Source organism: Enhydra lutris, unplaced genomic scaffold (genome assembly GCF_002288905.1).
Source record: "Enhydra lutris kenyoni isolate GAN:26980312 unplaced genomic scaffold, ASM228890v2 scaffoldscaffold52, whole genome shotgun sequence".
NCBI classification, from domain to species: domain Eukaryota; kingdom Metazoa; phylum Chordata; class Mammalia; order Carnivora; family Mustelidae; genus Enhydra; species Enhydra lutris.
The window spans coordinates 1,270-10,544 of record NW_019154136.1 but is presented as its reverse complement, the minus strand read 5'-3'; the positions used below and the strand labels follow the sequence as shown (position 1 = coordinate 10,544).

General features: G+C 40.1%; 1 protein-coding gene across 2 annotated transcripts; it reads left to right on the top strand.

Moving 5' to 3' along the window:
• The first annotated feature begins 140 nt into the window (after positions 1 to 140).
• LOC111157155 (Scm polycomb group protein like 1) lies at positions 141 to 9,052 on the top strand. Of its 2 annotated transcripts, XM_022518422.1 has the most exons (7): positions 141 to 742; positions 2,009 to 2,089; positions 2,579 to 2,656; positions 5,581 to 5,685; positions 6,089 to 6,629; positions 6,778 to 6,932; positions 8,359 to 9,052. In XM_022518422.1, exons 1-7 carry the CDS (start codon positions 578 to 580, stop codon positions 8,491 to 8,493), a joined length of 1,260 nt encoding a protein of 419 aa, XP_022374130.1. In that variant the 5' UTR covers positions 141 to 577; the 3' UTR covers positions 8,494 to 9,052. The 2 variants fall into 2 exon arrangements, with proteins under 2 accessions (XP_022374130.1, XP_022374131.1); XM_022518423.1 differs by lacking the exon at positions 2,009 to 2,089.
• The last annotated feature ends 223 nt before the right edge of the window (positions 9,053 to 9,275 follow it).

The following is a 9,275-nucleotide window of genomic DNA, read 5'->3' as shown; positions in this document are numbered from 1 at the left end:
GGGGGGGGAGAGAAAGAAAGAGAATTTTTTTCTTAATTTTAAAGATTTAGTTATCTGAGGGAGAGAGACAGACAGCACTGGGGGGGGGAGAGAAAGAAAGAGAATTTTTTTCTTAATTTTAAAGATTTAGTTATCTGAGGGAGAGAGACAGACAGCACTAGCGGGGGGAGGGGCAACGGGCGAGAAGCCCAAGCAGACACAGGACTCAAGTCTCACAAAGCTGAGATCATGACCTGAACTGAAACCAAGGGTCCAACACTCAATTGAGTGAGCCACCCAAGTGCCTCTCAGTGCCTTGCGAAAAGCAGTTAGGAATTGTGCTCTCTTGTTCATTTTTTCCAGCATTTACTCTGTAGCCTTTCAGTTGTATTTACTTCACAATTTAGATTTTGTGCGTGATCTTGATCCTTATATCTAGGTGTGACAACATAGCTCTTCAGTTTTTAAAGGTTTATTCTAAGTCACTACTGGAAGAGTTACTCTAAAATTCAGCCAGGACTCCGGTTCAGTTTGAGTTGGCATTTGGAGAACATATCCCTATTAAGTTGATGATGGTAATGTGTGAAGTAACTTTTTTATGTCTTGCTTTTTAGGAGTAGGTGGTTTAGCAGCCCTGGGTGACCAGGGAATTTCACAAATAAACCCACCAGCAAGTTTAAATACAAGTAGGGCCCACTCGGAGGAGGTGGAATGCTGCTGTTGCTCAAAAAAGATGTCTAGCGGCTCCAGTGAAGCTGATGTGGTTTGTATTTCAAATAAATCTGTCTTTGTTCTTTTCACTGTGCTCTATTTCTTTTCTAAATGGAATTTAATTTCATTGAGTGGAATTCAGAAATAACAACTTCATGAGCTTTGACAGTGGTCTATAAAGCTGTGACAAACATTCACGTACAAGTTTTTTGTGAACTAGCATTTCTATCGGGTAAATACTCAGGAGCTGCACTGCTAGCTCATAGGGTTAATTTAAGTAACTTTATGAAAATCTTGCCAAACAGTGCTGTTTGTTTGTTTGATTGTGTTTGATTGTGCTGTTGTACAATTCTGTCACATTCTGCTGTTTCTTGATTCCTGAAGGTAAGTAAAAATATAGATTATTAAATTATATATAATTTGGCTTAACAGAAAAAGCATTTCTTTACTTAAATAAGGATGTGGGTATTAATGCCACCTAAGTGCTGTGGGCAATTCTCTTAACTTCTGTCAGCCCCAGTATCTTTTCATTTTTGGACATAATGTTAACTGCCTACTGAGAATTGCTTTCTGACATAAGTATGTGAAAGAAGTTTGAAAAGCATAAGGCACTGTACATGTTGGCATTTACCAACATGTATAGTGTTGGCATATACCAATATGCATGGTATATTTTTATAAGAACTAATCTATAGCCCTTTCCATATTGTTTTGGTTATGCTTTTTGAAACAAAGACTACATAGCTTCTGTCTTTATTTTAACATTATTCCTATAGTTTATAATTCATTCTTAGAATACTGTATTTAAATGAAATCTAATGCTTATTTGTTGTATATTCATTTATTTATAAACTGTCCTATTTAAAAAAAGTTTTAAGGTGATCAATTTATCAAGAAAAGTAGGTGCTTAAGTGTTTCTTCTTTCGTCCACAGAGTGGCACTGTTGGATTATCTAAAAATCAAAAGCCACGAACCCTGCTTCCTTGTTCATGGTTAAAAATACTTAGGTTTGCAGCAGTTCTGGTGCCAGGTTCCTAGACTAGTCTTTCAACCCTGAGTTACACAAGAGGTTAAGCTCAATAGAAAATGATATCTTAAATGTAAATGATATCTTCAGTGATACCTTAAGTTCAGATAATGAGAAAACAGTTTTGCAGGTACATCTTTTCATGTAGTCATAGTGTTTACAGTGGACAAAGGTCCTTTGATATTCACCAATAGCTTTTGGAGCATCATAAAAGTGAAATTGAAGTCCTCAGTGTTTCTTTCAGTTCTATCTTTCATCTTTCCTTTTAATTTGTTAATACATCTTCCTTAGATAAGAACACGAATACCTGCTTATGATGATGATAACACTGTTCTTTATGCATATGAACCAAACACTGCATATGTCAATAATGTAAGTAATGTGAATTGCCACTTGTCAGATACATTAACACTTAACCATTTTAAAGAAAAATGTTTAAATTCTTCATATACTGTGGAGTTCCTCTAAACTCAAACCCAAAGAATATTGGTCTTTCCTGAACTTGTTTGCTTCCTTTCATTAGGTAGTAACCATATAACCATTTTACTTCCCTTTTCCTTAGGTAGTAGGAAGTTCAGAGCAGTTTATACTCATTTTCAGTACAAAACTTTAAACCTAGGTCCTTCTGATATAATAAATTCTTATTTCCTCTCTCAATTAGCAGTTGTCATTTTCATTTTCGTATTAATGTGAGCTTTTATTTTGTTTCTGCTTGAGATTAAGACGTCTGGATCCTTTTGAAAAGTTGGTGACAAATAAAAACAATTTAAATAAATAAATGTAAAGTGTTTTTTTCCTCCTGGTGTTGAATTTGGCTCTTATAAAAGTAAAGCATTAACTACTTAACTTTTAAAATATTAGCAGGAAACTGTGATGTCTGACACATCCTACAACGAAGAACAACAAAAAACTGTTACGGATGTCCTCAATCATTGTCAGGTACAAAATTCTGTTTCTCAAATGTAGTTTACTGAAATACTAAGTTAAAATTCCCATTATCTCATGTAAAAGTGTACAATTAATTGAAATTTTGCTATATCAAATTACCTAAGATTATCCCCTCATGGTAATAATTTTTAATAATTTCTAGTTAGAATAGCACCTCCAGGTGAAAATTTTGAAATACCAATATGTACGTTTTATAGCTTTGTTTTAAAAGCCATTAACTGAAGAAATGTATGTTCTATTATTTGATATTGATTAATTTTCCCTACAAAATCTTTGAAAGAAATTGATGTAGAAAAAAATTAGTATGTGTCTAAATACATTGTTGAGATTTCTCAATTGAAAAAAGGGCAGCATACTGTTGTTTTTTAAAGAGTATATCTTACGTAGTTTTGAGGGGATTTTGTAAAAGTTAGCATGCTGGTAAAGATTGATGGGGGTAATTATCAAGGATTTTGTGAGCTGCATCCTCTAGAGGTAATGGAAGTTTATTTTTTCAAAAGTAGTTGTTAACATGCAAAGTTTGTTGGATTAAGATGAGCTACCCTGCCTAAGTAAAGCGTGTTTAGTGAGTCTTTATCACTGTTACTGAGAACAGAAGTGGACTGCTTCAAAGGAACGTAGCAGGTCTTTGGGGAAGGAGGTACGGAGGGTGGGCGGTGAAAGGGGGGTTTCTGATTTCCAGCGGGGCCATTCCCGGCCTGCCTCATGTAAGCACCCACAACCCCCTGGGCTGCCACTGCTCTGCCAGGGCCTTCTTTCTGAGCGACAGTGCAAGATGTGGTGAGCCAGAACGTGGAGGAGGATAAGTGCCCAGTGTCCCGTCACAGCCCCGAAACGGACCATCGGGGATCCTCCCCGTTTCTCCCAGTGTGCGAGCTCTCTCCTTTCTTCAACCCCTTCCCTTACCGGTCTAGACCAGTCGCTGCACACTTCCATCTTTTCTTCTTCTGTCCTTGCCCAGTGTCCTCTTTAGGAAGATTCCAGCCCTGTGCAGGCTGGGAAGCAGAGGGGGCGGCTGCCAGGATCCCTCCACTGTCCCGTGGCCCTTCGCCAGCACTCTGGTCAGCTCCCTCTGCGTCCCCCACAAGCTCCGGAGGGCCCGGCCCTGGCTTCTTATTTCAGGGAGGCCAAGGTGGGTTGGAGCGTGAGGCCCAAATCCCTCTGAGTCGCAATTCCTCTCCCCACAGCCAGCCACTAGGCTGGGATCTGTCCTTCGGGCATCTCCCTCTATAAGGCTAAGGCGGTGCTGTTTTCTGCCTCTGAGCCTCTTTCCCTGTGCCGGGACGCTTCCCTTCATCAGTGGCCACGTCCTGGCCCTTGGGCTTCCGTCTCCGTCACTCTCCGCATCCCCTCCCACAGCTTCACCTCCACTTGGGGCCTCCCATCCCTCTTTCTGTCATGCCTTCTCTCTCCTTCCCTTAAAACACCCAGCTCTTTGAACGTCATTTATCTTCACTGTCTACACATCTGAATTCTGTGTTCTCTCTGGGTATTTTGAATCTACTGTTCCTTCTGCCCTCTCTGCCCTTCATGCATCTTTACCTGGTGAACACCGTCTTGTCTTTTAGTCCTCAACGGGGACATCTCCTCTGACAACACTGCCACGACTGCCAGCCTGGGTCAGGTCCTCCTGTTCTGTGCACACGTGGCCGCCCATTCTTACGTGTGTCGTAGCCATCAGAGTCCCAACAATAATATGACTATTGATGGATGGTTGAGCACTACTGGGCGGGTTGTCATGTAGTATTGTTAGGATGGGAGTACTAACATCACACCACAGCGCCTCGCTTTGTCCTTGAGAGAACTCTGAGATTCTCATCTGGATTCTGTACATGAGGAAATTAAGGCACAGAGAAGTTAAGTGACTCGCCCAAGGTCACACAGCTGATAAGCGGCAGAACGCTAGTCTTTGCGTCCAGGTGTGTTCCCCTAAAGCCTGCACGTTCACCTCAGTGCTGTCGGTCAGTGGGTCACTTGATCATGCACCAGAACCACCCGGAGGGCTCGTGAAAGCAGATCGCTACCCGTGCTCTCAGAGTTCCCGATTTAGCAAGTGTGGTGTGAGTGATGGGGCATTTCCGACAAGCCAGTAGGAGACATTGATGCTACTGGTCCAAGACCACACTTTGAAAACCACTGCTTTAGGCTGCCCATCACTTTACTGAAATCCTCTCTCCCCAACTCACCTGGCCGTTCCTTAGGGCAGGCTCTCGTTTTCCTGTTTTCCTTTCTGTCCACAGTCCCAGCGCCTAGCAAAGCAGTTCCAAGAGGTAGTAAGTAGGCCCTCAGTAAGTGTTTGAGTGAATGAATAAGGAAATGGTCCTGGCCTCCTGTTTAAGTGTATTTTTGGCCTGAATAAAATTTCTGTGTATTTGAAAAATTCTCAGGTTTTTTTAGTCACAAACCTGGTTGGCCAATAGGGAACATCTACTGGAAGGTTTTATAAGGTTAATTGTTGATTACCTTATCTTTGAAATACTTTGAAGCCAAAAGTCACGTCTGTTATATTTGGCTCACTGTTCTTTCCAGCACAGAATGCTCACTGCCTCTGAATTCTCGGCATGGTTATATGGAAAGAGGCTCTTTGGCCTTTTTAGCAGATTTGAAGCTTTCTTTCCTAAAATAGCCCCTTCCTTGATATAAAACGACTCCATCATAAATATGGTGGCTTATAAGAATGGTGGTACATTTACTTTCCAGTATTAAAGCTTTTTAAAATGCCCGCATGGCCTGGAGTTGCTGAGTAGGAGGTTGGGCTCCTTATCTCCATCAGCTCCTCTCTGTGTCACCAAAACCAGGCATCTGGTTCTGACAGCTTGAGAACTTTTCTTTGTTTCTAGCAGTCAAATTTTGGCTTATTGGTATTCTTATGTTACTTTTAGAATAGAAACTATTAATAGCTTATATTATAATAGGTCATCTATGATGCTATTCAAAACCTGGATAAGAAATTTGATGTCATTCATGGAAAAGTTTCAAAAATCCACCGTTTTCGTGTGAAATCACTGTGGCAGAATCGCGTGAGTGTTAACAAAAATATTTTCACAACTGCAATAGACCTCTTGCTTCTAAAGATGCCATTGAGTTAGAAATGAGAGAGAACTATTAACTATGAGATTAGCAAGGCCAAATTGATTCTTGCTGTAGCAGCAGATGGGAGACTGAAACTTGTTGGGAAGATGCTTAAGTTTAGGTTTGAGAAGTGTATGACAATGAATAGTTTTACGTTTATAAACACAACGTATAAAATTCAGTTAAAATGATAGGGTTGAAGAGGAACAAAAATCATATAATTAAAATAGAGCATATATATTTAGTAATGTAAAGCGGTGTTTCCTGAAAAAAAAATTTATATTTACTACTTATTTTATTTCCTTTTTTACTCACTGACAGTTAGTTTATGCTGGGTTTGTGTCATTTCAGAAGCCACTTGGATATGCTTATAAAAATTATAATTACCTGCTTTCCAGAAAGATCAGATTGCAGAAATTGAGGAAGAAGGAACCTCCTTCTTCATTCTCTTACCCTGAAAGTTATAGCCCAACTATGCCAGTGGAAAGGCCCCCAGATGATTCCCCGAGCAATCCTATAGGATCACCCTACCGTTCAGAGGAGGGGTCCCCAGAACGGGATCCAGAGTCATACCTCCCTGAGCAGGAGCCGAATCTGAGCCAGAGTCCAACACTTCCGTCCATGTATTCTTCACATTCATACCAGCCATATTTCACACCTGATGATCCGATTCAGGGCTCCTCTACCATCGTGCCCTACTGTCCCAGCCCAGGGCCCAATAGCAGCCACATGTTCTCACCTACTCGAGCTTGTACAGTAGCACCCGGATCCATTCTGGGTCAAGGTGAGCCCAGTCCGACGCATAACCCTGAGATGATGACTTATCCAGCTCTAATGGAAAATAAGTGCCTCGGCCATACTGCCTCATCTCTTTGTATCCCGCCCAACTTTGGTGAGTGTGAAATGACACATGACAAGTAGCACTATTTGATCTATAATCCTCAACGTCCTTGATGCAAGGGCATTTCTCCCTACCTAACATCTCTTCTTTTGGGATAATGATCAGGTCAAGTTTGATTTGTCTTTTTCCCCCATTGAAGCTACAAGTTCACCAATTGGAACTGACCCAGGTATCCTAAAACAAAGCTTCTCGGATGACCCTTCAACCTGGTCTGTGGAGGAAGTGATCCAGTTTCTGAAACAAACAGATCCTCAGACATTCACATTCGCCATCGCTGACCTTTTCAGGCAACATGTAATGTATATTTTGATTTGGTTTTCCTGCCATAATGCTTCTTTCTTTCTCTCTTTCTTTCTTTCTTTCTTTCTTTCTTTCAGTAAGCTCTACACCCAAGTGGGAGGCTTGAACTCACAATCCCAAGGTCAAGAGTCGCATGCTGTAGGACTGAGCCAGCCAGGCGCCCGTGCCATAATGCTTTTGAATGACCTCTGTCTAGGCCCTTCAGTTGGGTACTGATTAGTGTGGATGGTGGGGGAACCCTAGCAACTGATTTTCCATATGTGAGAAAGGTTACTTGGCCCAAAGTTAGCTCCTTAAATGGTAGAGGCTGGATTTAAATAGGAACAGTGTGACAGGGTGTCCTTTTTGTTATGATGCCCAATGAAGCCAGCAACTGATCCCGTTTGGCTCAGTTCTGTTAACCTTATATGGTTGTTGATGGTTTGGGATGCTGATAGCCTCATGCCATTTACAAAGTAACATCATGGGTTACATTTTTTATAAGTTCTAATTTTTATTGTACTTAGTAGGAAAAGTACAGAAAGTGCCTGAGAAAGGCAGCACTGTAAGGGGTTTCAGGTCTTTTCAGACAGTACGGTTTTATTTTTAGACCAGAACTTGTAAAAACCAAGTAATGTGTTTCAGCAACATCAGTCAGTCTGTTAGTAAAGAACTTGAGGAGGATGCCTTGTGACTATGAAGTCATGTTTTTGTAGTGTTTCCTGATGAATAAAATTAGTAGCCATACCCTCTTTGATATGGCAAGAAAATAGTTTTTAAGCATCTAATCAACTTCAGACAGCTAACTGATTAGCTTTCAACATCAAGACAGCACTCTATAGCATGTGTACAGTTCGTATGGATGCTAACACCCTCGTATTCCAAGCTGTTCTAAGATAACTAAGGGCCATCTGAAATCCATTTCTACCATTCACAGTTTTTACTCTGTCATAGATATGCAGTATTTTATTCAGCACAATATTTAAAGGTAGGTAGTTTGATGCTTAGGACATTTTTAAGATTTTAGGTTGGGGGCGCCTGGGTGGCTCAGTTGGTTAAGTGTCTTCCTTCGGCTCAGGTCACGATCTCAGGGTCCTGGGATCAAGCCTTGTGTCTGGCTCCCCTTCTTGCTCTCCCTCTGCCCCCCCCTACTTTGTGCTTACCCTCTCTCTCTCAAATAAATAATACACATTTTTAAAAAGATACTAGGTTAAATTTTCTTCCTAAAATTCAAGGTAAATTTATAAATGATCAAACCATGCTTCATTGTACAAATTATATTTTTAATAGTTTCCATCAAGCAGGTGTATACTCGGAGAATATACATCTGGAAGGAGCTGCTCTATTATTGGTATCACATGTTCATATAATATGAAGAAAGGACCATTCTGATAAAATATGAACCTATCAACTAATCACTGTCCTTTCCTTCTGTCTGTAGGACATTGATGGAAAGGCTCTGCTACTACTAAAGAGTGACATGATGATTAAGTACATGGGGCTGAAGCTGGGGACAGCCCTGAAGTTGTGCCACTACATCGATAGGCTTAAAGAAGAAAAATTCTTTGTCAACTGAAAACATGTTTGTGTCAATTTAGCTCGATCTTCATTCAGGGGAGACCAGTGCCATCTTGGTGTAAAATCATTTTTCTGCCCTTAGAAGTTTTTGTTGTGTAGAAGGTTCTTCTAAAACTATGTTCTGTCCAGAATTGCAGAACTCCATTATAGTCTGGTCTGCTCTTTGAGAAGCCATCTAACATGTGAGCACTGGCGGTTTGTTAGATTGGGAGTTTTTTCGTTATATCTTTTTATTATTTTTATTGCATAGTTTACAGTTGTACTTCACAAAGGAAACAGAAACACCTCTAATTTCTGTTCATCTTTATCTAAGGAACCAAAACAGCTGAATCCCAAAGAGAAAATATCAGGGCCTGAAAAGTTCTCTAGTAAATCCATGGATTTTCCTTAGAAGAAAACTTAAAAGATGCAACTATAGATAGCATCTTTCTAAAATCTTTTATGTTTGTTACTGCAAGCTTCTGTTCATGTTCTACCAGCTTCCCAAAAGGGAAAGCCATATAAAGTATTTTCCTTTCTATTATTATTTCTATATATGTTGTATTTGTTTCTATTTAAAGAAAAAAAGGCAACCTTACAAGCTTTCTTAAAGTATTTTTACCAATTTTTAGATAAATTGTTAGAACGGTCATTTTATGCAAGAGATACTTAGTTTACAACTTAACATATTTTACCTAAGCTTGGACATTTCACTAGGCACTCATTGCTCCCATCTCTCTATAAAGATGCCTATGTCCAAATTTTTGAAAGATACATTTTTATTGTCTGTGTTCATAATGA